The 13,598-nt window shown below is 45.1% G+C and overlaps 1 protein-coding gene across 1 annotated transcript in view; it reads right to left on the bottom strand.

Moving 5' to 3' along the window:
• Window positions 1-7,120: 7,120 nt before the first annotated feature.
• The window catches only part of SLC38A6 (solute carrier family 38 member 6), a 38,158-nt gene continuing 31,680 nt past the window's right edge, over window positions 7,121-13,598 (bottom strand). The window contains exons 13-16 of the mRNA XM_071426230.1: window positions 13,199-13,323; window positions 12,186-12,330; window positions 11,971-12,065; window positions 7,121-10,893 (exon numbers count right to left, since the gene is read on the bottom strand). Coding sequence (XP_071282331.1) covers window positions 10,813-10,893; window positions 11,971-12,065; window positions 12,186-12,330; window positions 13,199-13,323 — 446 coding nt within the window. The 3' untranslated portion in view covers window positions 7,121-10,812. The remainder of the gene's footprint in view (window positions 10,894-11,970; window positions 12,066-12,185; window positions 12,331-13,198; window positions 13,324-13,598) is intronic.

The following is a 13,598-nucleotide window of genomic DNA, read 5'->3' as shown; positions in this document are numbered from 1 at the left end:
GTTGGTCACTTCCCAAAATCTCCAGGGGAAAGGAGCAGGTGCCCAGGGCAGATGAAGGCCTGGCTGCAGGGCTGGGGCTGCTCTGGGCTTTTCCCATGATGGTGCTGGGGGCCAGGGCCATGTTTCCTACCCAAAACCTTTGTTTTGGTGAGTTTGTCCAGCATCACCAAAGAAGCACAATCCAAGGGAAACCATGCAATCCTCAAGAACAGCTTGGATAAAGAAGAGGGCAGGGTCAGAGTGTGTCAGACCAGGAGCAGAGAGCTCTGTGGGTGCCTGATGAGCCCAGCCCAAGCCAAGGGATGGCTTTGGTGTGGCCTGGGCTCACCCAGTGAGCTTCCCTTGGGAGGAGCTGTCCTCCCAGCCCCAGGTGTTTCCTCCTGCTCTCCTTTAGATGATGGCAGGGCTGGGGGCTCTCCCCAGCAAGAGATGGCACTGCAGAGCCCTTGCCCTCACCGTCAGGACATTTGTGCTGCTGATCCCTGCATCCTGCTGTCCTTGGGGAGCTGCCCTCAACACTTGTGCCCTCCACATCCTTGGGATGGTGATCACCCCGGGCCCAGCACAAGCTATAAATATTCCTCCCATCCTTCCCCCATCACTCACTCACTCCCCTGGCACCCCAGCAGTGGCCACAGGCTCTGTGGAGCATCCCCCAGCCCCAGGCTGCTCTGGGGGCCCCAGCTGCTTCCCCCTCCCAGCAGGATGGGATGCTGGAAGCCCCAGGGGGGACGGGGCGTCCCGCAGGCTCTCCCAGAGGCACCACTGGCAGATTAGCAGCTCTATTTTTCAAACTGATCCTCTCCCACCCCCCACCCCCCCCTCCAACTTCATTCAACTTACAAGGATTTAAGAGAACTTGGCAGGACAGGCAGGGTCTAAATATAAAGCCTGGTGGCCATTTCATCAAACAAGCCCCGATGAGCAAATGGCCTCAGTACCTGGAATGTGGGTTCATGGAAGTGCCAGGTCAGCAAAGCAGCTGCCTCTTTCCTCCCAGCACAATGGGGATAGCAGAGATGCCATCAGCACGAGTTTTTTCCTACCCTGCTGTGCACTAAAAAAAAAAATTATTCTTGGAACATTATGGAGCAGGGGAGTAAAAATAGAAATGCAGGTTCAGCATATGGCTCCCCTCACTCCTTGTGATTGCACCTTGTTTTGCAGAGAATAGAAGGAAAAAAACAGTTGTGCCACCCTGTTAAACCCTGCTTGCTCAGCAGCTCCTGACAATGACACTTGCTGCTTTCCAGGCTTGTTTTAGAAGTCCTTCCAGCAACCTGGGTGTCTCTGTGGTGTCAATTTAACCGGAAAAGATGAGTCTGTAATCAGCCCAGCATGGGTGGGAAAGCTCAAAAACTTGCTGCAGCATCCTCAGGTGAAGCTCAGTTTTGTTTGTCACTGTTGGCAGCACCAAAGAGTCACCACATGGAAAAGGAAGGTGGAAGCAAGGTTTGCTCTGCCCCAAGATCTCCTGTCAGAGAGCCACCCCTGAGCCCCACACCAGGCTGGGGGGAGGCAGCTCCCACAGCTGCTCACTGGAGTCTTTTTGGCTCAGTGAAGCTCAGTAGAGACCAAACCAGCTGGAGCTGCTGGGATGCATCAAAAGCCCTGTGGTGCCCTGCCCATGCACTGTGCCCATCACAGAGGGCCGACTTTGGTCCCCAGAGAAGTGACAGTGGTTAAACAATCCCAGTGTTAGTGCTGGTGGAGTCACTTCAGGGATGCAGCCTGAGAGGGGCCATGCTGGTGCTCACAGCATCTCCCACCCACTGAGCCACCTCCTGTGGCTCTTTCAGACCCCTGGGGACAGGCAAGTGTGTTTAGGCCAGCTCAGAAGGGCTGGGTGACAGGCTGTGGCCTCGGGCGCTCCTCTGGTTTCCTTGAAGGAGGAGGATGAGGCTCCAAGATGGTCACCACAATAGGACCATGGTGGGGGGTGAGGGCAAAGCAGGCAAGGATCCCAGGGAGGCACAGACACCAATTCACAGAGGGTGACAGAGAGAGGGGCTGGTGTCCCCTCCCAGCCCACAGAGCCCCTGCACAGCAGGGATGGTGCCATGGGCTTTTGAATGGACACTTTGCCACACCACATTTTCAAGAGACAACCCAACAAATCCTTCCTCACCTTGCTCCTCCTCCCCTCCCCTCTCAGCCACCTTCCTGCAGCATTCACATTCTCTGAAAAAATCCCTTTGCCCAGGACTCTTCTGGGAAGTTGAGAAGCCTCAGAGAAAAAGGAAAACAATATTATCTCATTGCTTCTCCAGTGTGGAATGTGTTTGGAGATTGTTTACCCACAGGTGATTGTTTCAGTGGATTCTGCTGTGAGTTGTTTGGCCAATCAGGGCCAAGCTGTGTCAGGACTCTGGAAAGAGTCATGAGTTTTCATTATTTTTAGCATTTAGTAAGTATCCTTTCTGTATTCTTTAGTACAGTATAGTATTCTTTAATATAATATAGTATTATAAAGTAATAAATTAGCCTTCTGAGAACATGGAGTCAGATGCATAATTCCTGCCTTCATTGGGCATTTCCCTGTGAATACAATCCCTTCCTCCTTCCCTGGGGAATTTCTGTGCCTTGGTGATCTTTAGCCTTGGCCTCCCTGCAGCTGCAGAATCCCACAGCAGATCTGTGGCTGCTCCAGAACCAGCCTGGCTGTGTCAGAGCCCAGCCTGGCCAGAAGAAGCCCCTGTTTAGGGCCTGGATCCTGAACATTCCAGAAATCACTGAAAGCCCCTGGCGTTTGGGCTCCTAAAGACTTTCTGAGCTCCAGGATGCCACCAGGAAAAGGGACTGGCCCTCACCTGCTCGTGCCCTTCATCATCACTCTAAGCCCTGGGGCTCGAACAGGACAACAAAAAGCTTTTAAATTCACCAAATTTCCAACAAAACCTCATGTGTTTTTCCAGGTAACATCCACTGGACCCTGCTTTTTTCAGCTTTTTCAGTCAAGCACGTTTCCTCTGCAGCATAGAAAAGGACTTCAATCCTCACTCTCCCAAAAGATCATTTAACAGCAAGCTGGAGGGAGTGGAGAGATGACAAGGGATTTTAATAGAAGGCAAATTAAGCTCTTTATAAGTCATTTCCAAATTGATTTATATAGCCAAGGCTGCTCCACTGCTTTTTCACAGTGGAAAAGTCCCTTAAGAAAACACCTTCAAAAGACTGATCCAACTCTCCTTGAAGCCAGGAGAGGCAAATCATGCAAGTGAAAACCAGGGCTAAAATGTGCACAAAATGCACAAAACACTCAACATCACCATTCAAAGATTGTTCCACAGTCTCCTGAATTCCAGATGCTGGAGCCTAATGGATAATGCTGAGCTATCAAAATATGAATGTACGTGGAGTCGCTTTAGTCTCAGCATTACAACTTCATTTCTCAGCATTAACGTTCATTTCAAAGCAAGGAATTTTGCTTGGCCTCCCCTGGGACCCCTAAACCCTGGTGTTTGTATTCCACCCTGCAGCAGGAGCACAGGGTGGCAGGGAAGTGCTAAAGCCAAATGTTTCCCCCTTTGCAGCGTGCTGGAGAATGTGCAGCGACACCTCTGCTCAAAGGGAAGGCCTTGTTTAGATAAGCCATGGCAAACACGAGGCACAGGCCCTGCAGGAACAGCTTCAGGGGCTGGGAGAAGGTGGAATATCAACTTCCAGTATTTGTGGGTGGAAAAAAAAAAATCTGTCCATGGTTTCCATGCAGTTTCAACCTGAGGCTTTGCATCCCCCAGGGAAATGTCAATTCCTTGGCTTGTGACCCACCAAACTGAACTGTCAGATTAAAGAATGGCAAGACAGACATCTCTGGCTACCCAGGCCAAGACAATGTCTCTCCACCATCATCAGAGTCATCTCCCCTTGGAAAAGCACCAGATGAATGTTCCTGTTGCTCAGATGATTCCAGAATGTTTGACTTGTAAACAGCAATGGAAACTGTGCCAGCAAACACCAAAAGGAAAACTGCACCATTTCAACACTTGTTGAGCTGGGCCCAGCAGTGACACTGTGAGCACCTTGTGGATGGTGTCCCTTGAGACATGGGCCCTTCTCCCCCATCCCATCTGGTGATCACTTGTGCACAAGGCCTGCTTGCCCTGAATGGTGTCACTGGCTGTGCACCAGCAGAAGCTGCTCTTGCTCATCCCCACCTCAGTCCTTGGACAGTGCTGTGGTGACAGCTGGCAGCCCCAAAGTGCCATGGCAATGGCTCCTTCTGCCCTTCCCTGCTGTCTGTGCCCCCCAAACCCAAAGCAGGCCAACCTCATGTGGCAGGGTTAATGAATAAATATGAAACCATGCAAGGAAAGAGCTCTCAGCTCTCCACCTTTCCATTCCACCAGTGCCTGGCAAGCTGTCTGCAAGCAGGACCTCAGTGTGCTGCATGCTCCCCAGAAAAGCACACATCAGGAGGGGTAAAAGAACCAACACTGAAGATGCAACAATTTGGGGGCATAAATTCCACATATGACTGTTGAGATAAATGTGTGCAGTGACCCTGCACTCAAACATGTCAATATCCAAGGGACAGTGAAGGCCATAAACCCCTGCTGGAGCTGGGCAGGGGAAAGGCACTGTGGGAGTGCTGAGTCTCAAATCCTTTCTATGACCTCAAAGAAAAGCCCCTCCCAGACAGATCTTCCATCTGCACCTCTCACCCACCACATGGGACCTCACCAAAGCTCCCTGCACCTCTGTAGGTGCTGAAGAACCTGGTCAGCACCTGCTCAGTGAGCAACAGTGGGAATTCCCCTGCACCCCTACCCAAAGCTCAGGGTGAGGAGCCTCCTGTGACCACACAACAGCAGCAATTGGAATGCACCAGGAGGAGTGTTATCCTGGTGAATACCCCTGAAATTAGAATGCACCAAGAGGAGGTGTTATCCTGGTGAATACTCCTGAAATTGGAATGCACCAGGAGGAGGTGTTATCCTGGTGAATACTCCTGAAATTGGAATGCACCAGGAGGAGGTGTTATCCTGGTGAATACTCCTGAAATTGGAATGCACCAGGAGGAGGTGCTATCCTGGTGAATACTCCTGAAATTAGAATGCACCAAGAGGAGGTGCTATCCTGGTGAATATTCCAGAAGTTTGCCCCAGTGCAGCTGATTCTGCTCACTGCTTTGGCTCAAAGGATCAAACATTGATTATTATATTGGGAAAAAGAGAAGTGGACTGTAGAAATGTGAGCTGAGAAGTGAATAAACCCCACGAATTCACTCATCTTTAACAAGAAGGGAAGCTGTTCATCAAAACCAGGAGTAAAACATTGAAAGTGAGTCCCAGAGTGTCCCAATGCCAGCCCTGTAGGAAGCTGTAAAACAGAGGCTCTTTAACCCTTCCTACAGGAGATTCACAGCCACGAGCTGCACACACCCAGAAATGCTACCCTAAAGCCCCACTTTCAGCCCAAAGAACAGTGAAACAGCCAAGTGTGACAGAAGGTGAGAATAAGGTCTGAGATTTTCAAGGCCCTCAACTCCAGCCCAACAGGTTCTGTGCTGTCATAACCACATCACACATCTTTTCTCCATCCCTGTGTAAATCCCAGTATCAAGTGGAGCTACCTGGGAGGACAGGGAGAAGGGGCTCCCAGGAACCCTGTCTCACTTCAGTCCCTGGAGCAGGGAGATGGGCTCCTGAAAGGCAACAGACTGGAACAACAGCCCTGAGCCTCCAGGGCTCATTAACTCTCCTTGGCCACATCTGTGATTTGCTCCATGATGTGTGGAGCAGGAATTTCCACCCTGTCGCCAGAAAAGTCATCCTGCACCCTGGGCTGCTCAGCCACCACACCAACCTCCCTGTCCATCACACACACCTGGTGACTTCAACTAAACCATGCCTAAAGCCTGGAATGTGAATCAGCTGGGGAAGGCATTGATGGCAGCAATGTCAAGGCTCAGTGCAAACCTTCCCAAGATGAACCATCCTGCCCTTGGCTGGGCTGACAATAAAAGTGTGACCTCATGTGCAAACGAGCTCAGAATTCAAACCAGGTGCTGGGAGCTGCCTGGTGTCATGAGCAGGGATGGTGCTGGGGCAGGAGCAAGGTTGAGCACAGCCAGGACACACAGCGCCAAAAGAGCCAGTGCAGCACAGGGCTCCATCCTGCACTGCATGGAAGATGCTGGGGTTTGTGCTCTTTGGTGCCAGCCCCACTTGGGGCAAACACCATTAAGTGAACAGAGCTGCTGGCACTCACTTCCACATGTGTGAACTTTCCTACAGCTCTGGAATCAAGGCAGCAGCACAATGGTGAGGGGGTTTCCATGTTTGCTTATACCCAGGACTCCCCTGGACCTTGCAAAGTGCTGGGAGCTGCACTCACAGGACACAGCTACTGGAGAGCACTGGGACTTACAGTCAGAAAGCACATCCATGCTTCAGTAAGGTAATGGCCTCTTCCCCATCACTGACCCTCACCTTGCTCAACAAGGCCCATCCCAAGGGTCTCCTTGAGCAGTTTTTCACCCCATTATGCACTGCCAGGCCAGCTGCTCACCCTTTCCCCACATCCCAGAGGCAGTGCTGGCACAGAGCTGTGAAATAAACTTTGAAAAACACTGAATTCATCCTTGTAAGAGAAAGCATTTTGATAGCCCTACAAGCTTCCACTCTGTTTTTTTGAACTTCCTGAGTACAACTGACATTTTCAAAAGCTCTAAAAATCATGCACACATGTGGGTCAGTTCTGTTCATGGTAAGCTCCTACCTGGCAAGTGGTTGTAGCTAAACCACCAGTAAGTTTGGGTTAGATGCATTCACTTCCAGCTAAGAGACATTGAGATTAATTACATTTGTTAACTTCCAATCTCCTGATTCTTAAAGAACACCAGCCTCTGAAGTAAATTCTGCTGGCTCCTGCTCACAGGGGGGACCAGATCAGCACAGAAGAAGATCTGGCAGGTTTGCTGTCCATGAACCAATACCTGGGAGGACAGAAACTGCATTGCTCATTTTGTGCATCCTGGTGTTCTGGAGAGCACAGTCCAAAGAGTAAAATCCATCCCTGGAAGCAGATTGGCCTGGGAGGGGCAGTTGGGAACATTTCAGGATGTGCTGCAGAACATCACCTGCAAAACAGAGTGGGGATCACACACACAGCTGTGTAGAGTGTAAACTGTTCTTTATTTTTTGCATTTTTTGGAACATGCCCTGGCTGTTCCACAGTGACTCTGAGGCAAAGAGAACTCAGAACAGAAAATCTGTTGTACAATACACAGGGCAATTTCTACATCCAGATCATTAATAACTTCTTTTGGGAATTCCATTTCCACAGGAAGCATGGCTGGATGAACACTACTGAAGCACACAAATACCAAGACCACCACCACAAACTGCAGGAATTGCACAGCACTTTTATAATACTGAGAATTCTCTCCCACTGGCAGTAAGAGTAAACATGTCCAAGGGTTTCTTTGTATGGAGAGCAGCTGCAATGAATGCTTTCAACACCAAAATCAACTGGAAAACAACAATTTCAGGTGAAGTGTTAAATTAAATCTAACTAAGAAAGGAGTTCCACAATAATCCTAGTTTTGAGCTCTGCTGTTTAGCAGCCTCCTTCCTGCCATGCTGGTTACAAAAACCATTCTTCACACCCAGCTTACCACAGTCCAGCTGAAACTTGAGCAGCCTCCAAATGGACAAGGAATGGAAATAGGAGAAAAAGAGAAAATAAATCAAAGGCAACCAATTAATTTTCATCTCTCACATTGTTCTTCCTGCTCAACCAGGGAAAAGGAACCTTTCCAAGTGAGTTCAGAAATGCTGTGTGGGTCCCTTCATTCATTCCTGTCAAGTCTTCAGTGAAGAAGGTTGGAAAATGCTGATGACAGGCAATAAAGTAGAATCACTGAAATTCATAAATCTGGAAATTTGGAAGAAAAAATATCTGTATGCAAGAATAATGAAGAAAATATTTGTCGGCACTTAAATGAACTGAGAGTTCCACACTGGAGGCCTCTTCTGCTCAAAAACTTCATGGAAGTGCACAATTGTAGAAAAACCCTTGAGAGACACAATGCACAGCACAGCTGTGGGAGGTCAGAAGGATAAATTACTCTGGTTTTTCATTGTGGACAACACTCATATCTTCTAAATTTGGGAACAGAAATTATTTTTCTGCTCCTCCATATTTTAAGTTATGAACTACAGAAACTCAGAAGTAGCAGCATTTCTAGTTCTTTTTCAGATGAAAGGTATCAGGCATTCTGTAAACCCCTGTGCTCTCCTTTCTGCAGCCAAAATGTATTAACAGAGCTCAGCAGAGCTGTGATTTGCTTCCATTCATCCTCATCAACTTCACACACTGCAATTCATCACTCCAAAGTCCACCTTTCAGGACAGTCAGTCAGCAGCCAGGCTAGTTAGGATAATACCCAAGGATTAAAACAATACTGTAGTGATTTCTGCAGCACTAAGGAATCCCCTGTAAAATTAACACTGGATTTCAGGAATTTTCTCAGTCATATTTTCAAGATGATGCACACAAACCAAACTGCCCCAGGGCAAGAGAGCAGTACAGTGCATGAGACTCAGCTTTTTCAGGGAGAGGAGGGAAGAGCAAAAGCTCAGCAAAGCTTTGCCAACTTTCTGTCCCCTCACAGATAATCTAAATATTCAGATTTAAGCATTACTGTCTAGAGTTTAAAATAAAAGTGACTGCAGTAATGATCTACCAGTACTACTCAACAGTATGCTACAAGAGCAGATAATAAATGAGAAACTATTTCCATAAAATTTCTAATAAATACACTCCCTAAATTCTAGTACCTGACAAAAATCCCTGAGTTCATTCTCATCAATGTAAGGTCTCCTGTTTTCCAAGGAAGGTTTGGTTCAGTCAGACAGAAAATCACTTCCTGATGTACAGCTGTCAGTGCTGACTCAAGGTACACTTTTACAAGGTATATATTTAGTTTTCTACAACAGTGCCAGAGATTCCATCAGCATCTGCATCCCTGCAGTGCAACAAAGCCCATGAGACTCAGCCATCAAAGGGCAGCCACAGGCAGGAAGGCAGCTGCACCTGGTTAGCAGGAGTTTGAATTGGAAGAATAAAGGCAAATTCACTTTTTAGACAGATAATGTCATATCTTGTGGTCACCTTGGTTGTCTGCTGGGTAAACATGTGGCAGGAGCCACTGCCAGTGCCACAGGAGGAGCTGGGAACTCCTGGCCAAGTGTGGATTTGCTGTTTCTGGTACTGCCAAACTATTACACGCTTCACCTGGACTCAAGAAACCTCTGCTAGAAACTTTGTTAGAAAAAGAACTGCAGTCCTTTCCAGGGATCTTTTTCTTTGGGATCCTACCAAAATCTCTGAGTTAGCTCCCCGGCCTCACCGCATGTATTTATTTTTATATTAAACTCCTAGGGAGAAGGATACTTCCAAGCAAAAAGGATTTCTGAAGCAGCACTAACCTGCACCACCTGGGTGCCTTCAGGCCATCCATCAAAAATGATGGAAATGTAACTCCTGGACCCTGAGAGAGCCAAGTGATCTGCTGGCAGGAAAAATAAGGAATAGAGAAGGTGACTCCAGCTCTGCTATTTGCTGTTCCTCCCCTTTAGACAGGACAGGATCTATCAGCTTTTGATTCCTTAGGGCATGAAACCTCTGAGCAGATAAGGTCACTTTATGGCCATCAGATCCCGCCTGAGAGAAGGAAAAGCTGAAAACCTGCCCATGGTCTCAGGCACTGCTTTCAATCTACTAAAATGAGGAACTTTTCTTGTGGGTACCCAATATCATCTCCAACAAAGCCCAGCTGGTGTTGGAAATTACATTCACATTCAGGGGGCCAAAAAATAAGGAATTATAAAAGACTACATGGAAGTTCACAGACATCTGAGGTAAAATTAGGGTTCCATAAAAGTAAACTTTCCCTTTCCCAAACAGAGGCAGATTGTCATCTTTTAAGCCCAAATCTTCTCTGAAACACAAAAGAACATAAAATATAGAAACACTTTAGTTCAAACCTGAAAGATTTGTAAAAATGGGTATAAGAGAGAAAAAGAGGAGAGTCTTTCACTTGGAGGAATACTGAGGTACTTTGAGTACTACTCAAAAGTAGATATTAATTGAAAAATGTCTATTATTAACTGCAAAATGAAAACACCAAAATGAAATGCTACTAAAAGTTATTATGCTTGATGGGCAGAATCTGCTAATTTAAAAATTAATCAGGATGATTCAAGTGTGCTGACAGAGAAAAACTGTTTTTTAAAAAACAATTAACAAATATTATCATGACATGCCCATTAAACTGAGCTAAGGCAGTTGGTCTCTGGATCCATCTTAGGATAAATTAGGGTAAACACTTGGAATCAGCAAGTTCTTAATGTGAACTGGCTGAAATTTTGGATATTAGTCAAGTAACAGGAATCTTTCAAGGATTAGGACAATGTGCACTATCTATGTGCACAAATCACATTCTGCACAAAAAGGCTGATGTAATGTCTGTTCACCTTGTTTTGAAAGGACAAGTTATTTCAAGTGTCTGTTTTGATCACCATGTGCCCTAAACCATTTTTGCATTGCAGAAACTTTCAAGACCTTTTTACCTGTCCTTATTACCTCATCAAAAACTCATATTTTAGGCAAAGATGAATTGTCCAGTAACTGAAGAGTGACTGAAGATTAAAGAAGGACCATCAGTAATGGAGGTGAAAAGAGCATTACTTCTTCCTTGGCAGCTTTGGTCAGTGTTCCTTTGGGATGTGCAGCACTCACTGTTGGCATCTCTCTGCTCCTTGCTGTCCTCCTGGAGCTCAGTTCAGACAGGGTCAATAGCTCTTATTGATCAACCCAATTGAAAATTATTAGAACCAAGCTGAGAAGGCCAACACAAATGCCAAAAATAACCAAGGCACATGCCTGTGAAGAAAAAAAGCAAAAAATTAATGCCATGAAAGTCCACAAGAACAGGTACAAATAGTGTCTTTTGAAATAATCTGTAATGTTTCAAATTATTCAGTCTTCAAACACAAAGAATCTGCTTAGTGGGAAACTAAACCAAGCCTGGCATAGTTTCCCTGGGAACTCCTGGAGCAGTCACACTATCCAGCTGCACAAAAAATAATTTGCCCTTTACAACTCTAAAGAAATGGAGAAACTGATTGGTATTTTACTCAAAATACAATTAAAATTACAATGGATTTTTTTATATTTTTGACTAGCCAGATGATGATAAAACCACAGTTCAAGAGACTGCAGCTTGCTGATTTATAACAGGTTCCCAAATCTGCTGGAACTAGTCATGACTTTAGATGGTCAGAGGGCATCATTATTAGATTTTCTTTCAGATTCCCTGTTTTGTCAATACAAGACCAGCTCCATGAATCATAAGAATGGCAGAAAAACTGTGTATAAACATTTTGTCAGCATTTTGGCCACTCTGCTGAGCAGTGGTTAAATGAAGACAGACAGCTACAGTGCAAAAAGCAGGCTCCTGCACAAATTCCAGCCCAGAACTTAACCTACTACAACAAAAGAGAAACCACAGAGAGGAGAAAAAAACCACCAAACAAAAAGGAAGAGAACCAAAAAAAGAGAGATGTTTTTGCAAAGTCTTTTATAGAAAACAAGAACAAAAACTGTCCCACTTGAATGCAGTTTAGCTTTGTCCCAACTGCTCAGACAACAGAGTAACAGGTAAAAACTGAGCAGAAGCTGGATTAAAAGTCAACATCTGAAAACTATAGGGAAAAGCACATATCAGACCAATTGCCCAGTACATGGACACACTGCTTGCCAAAAAACTCTGCTGAAGAAGGAGTTTCAGACAGACCAGAGCTACCAGGAAGGATGAAATAAAATACGAAGAGATTTTGTGAGCTGCAATGAAAACAAGAGCTTTGCCCCTCGGATTGTGTGCTCCACTGTGTATTAAAATGCATTTAAAATGAGCCTGTTTAAATATTATTAGTGCAGATGAGAAAACAGAAAACATACCCCAAGTTTCTGTGGTGATATAAAGTCCTCTCTGTTAAGTTTAAGATAAAATAGTCCAGGATATACAAAAAGCAAACATGTTGATGTGGTTGAACCTTTAATAAACAGAAAGTAAGGTTTTGTTTATAGAAAACTGAAGTACATTGCAGAATCATATACTGAATTTCTTGAAGTTAAAATAAAACCCAAGAAATCCAACCACCACAAGAACTTACCAACTACTCCAAATACATTTTTTATGTCTGGCACATACATTGCAAACAGAACAACAACTGCATTCAGTGTTAAGGTGACAAGGATATGGCAAATCCACGACCCAGGAAGATGAGAGAAAAATACCATCAACACAGCTTTCCTTGCCTACACAATAAAAGACAAACATTGTGTGGGTAAATACATAAATATGCACACACATTTTTTGATCTTACCTCAATTTCATAACTTGAAGAATTGCATCATTCCAGATGTGAAAGAACATTTTAAAAATCAAAATGCCAGAAGATTAGTAACAGTTTAATGCTTTATCTCTCTGTAGTGTAGAATGTGATTTATTACTGTATTAAAGCAAGATTTATCACATGGTCATTAGTCTTAAGAAATGACTGGTCCCTCCCTGTTTTGCAGGGACAAAAGAAGGCCTGGGGGATGGTCTTTGTCTCTTTGAAAATGCCTGGTAGCAAATGTCAGCATGTTGTCAACTGATACATAATCTATACAGTGCTTCCATACACAGAGTTTTGCCTGCACAGTTTTTGGTCCTAAAAGAATGAATTTTCAATTCTACCACAGTATTGATAAGCTAAACTAGGGGTTTTTTTGGTGAAATAGGTCTATATGTGTTTTTAATTTACAATCAAATTGAGTTTCAAGTACAAGTGTGTTTGTGTGTGGGTGCGTGCATGTAGAAAGGAAAAACCAAGTCAGCAAAACTCAATTTAAGAGGAAAAAAAATCAAACTAAATAAACTTTAGAAGTTCTGAATTCTCTAAATTAAAAACAATGCTGTGGGCTAGTTTTAATCTGAAATCTGTCTCAAGAGCACAAATTAGCTTAGTGGTTAGTTGTTATTTTGGAGCTTTCATGGAACACATGCAAATATGTGGTCTTTGATCAATTACTTGACAAGTGAATAAGATACACAAGACTAGATGTGACTCAAGAATTGCAGTCTGCAAAACATTAGTGACCAGTGCTCAGTGCCAGCTCCAGAGCTCCCAGGAATACTCACTGGGAAATGGATCAGAGGGACTGTCAGGAGCACAGCAAACAGAATGGCTGCTCTCACAGTCATGATGATGGTATCGTGGGGCAGGTACCTGGAGTAACCTTGCAGCAGCTCAGAGTCCACCTTGTCTGAAAACAAAACAAATTAATTGCTTTGTTAATCACTGGAGAGCTAAGGTAATTAAGGTGACATTCCAATGGATCCATCTGCTTGAGGGATGCAGATACACTGGCATTACTGATACACTAGGAGGCAAAATCTTCAGGGAAATTAAAAATTTCAGGAGGCAATGCCAGGCAGAGCCTCTGCTGAAGCCAAAGATACCTAAAGAAAAGACACAAATGTGAAGGAGACAGCATTAAAAAAATAGAGGAAATTTAAACAGCAAAAGTCAGAGCACTGA

Source organism: Agelaius tricolor, unplaced genomic scaffold (genome assembly GCF_023055355.1).
Source record: "Agelaius tricolor isolate 1412-34295 unplaced genomic scaffold, bAgeTri1.0.p SCAF_5, whole genome shotgun sequence".
Classification (NCBI taxonomy): Eukaryota; Metazoa; Chordata; class Aves; order Passeriformes; family Icteridae; genus Agelaius; species Agelaius tricolor.
The sequence above is the reverse complement of the archived record's forward strand: the minus strand, read 5'-3'. Positions and strand labels throughout refer to the sequence as shown.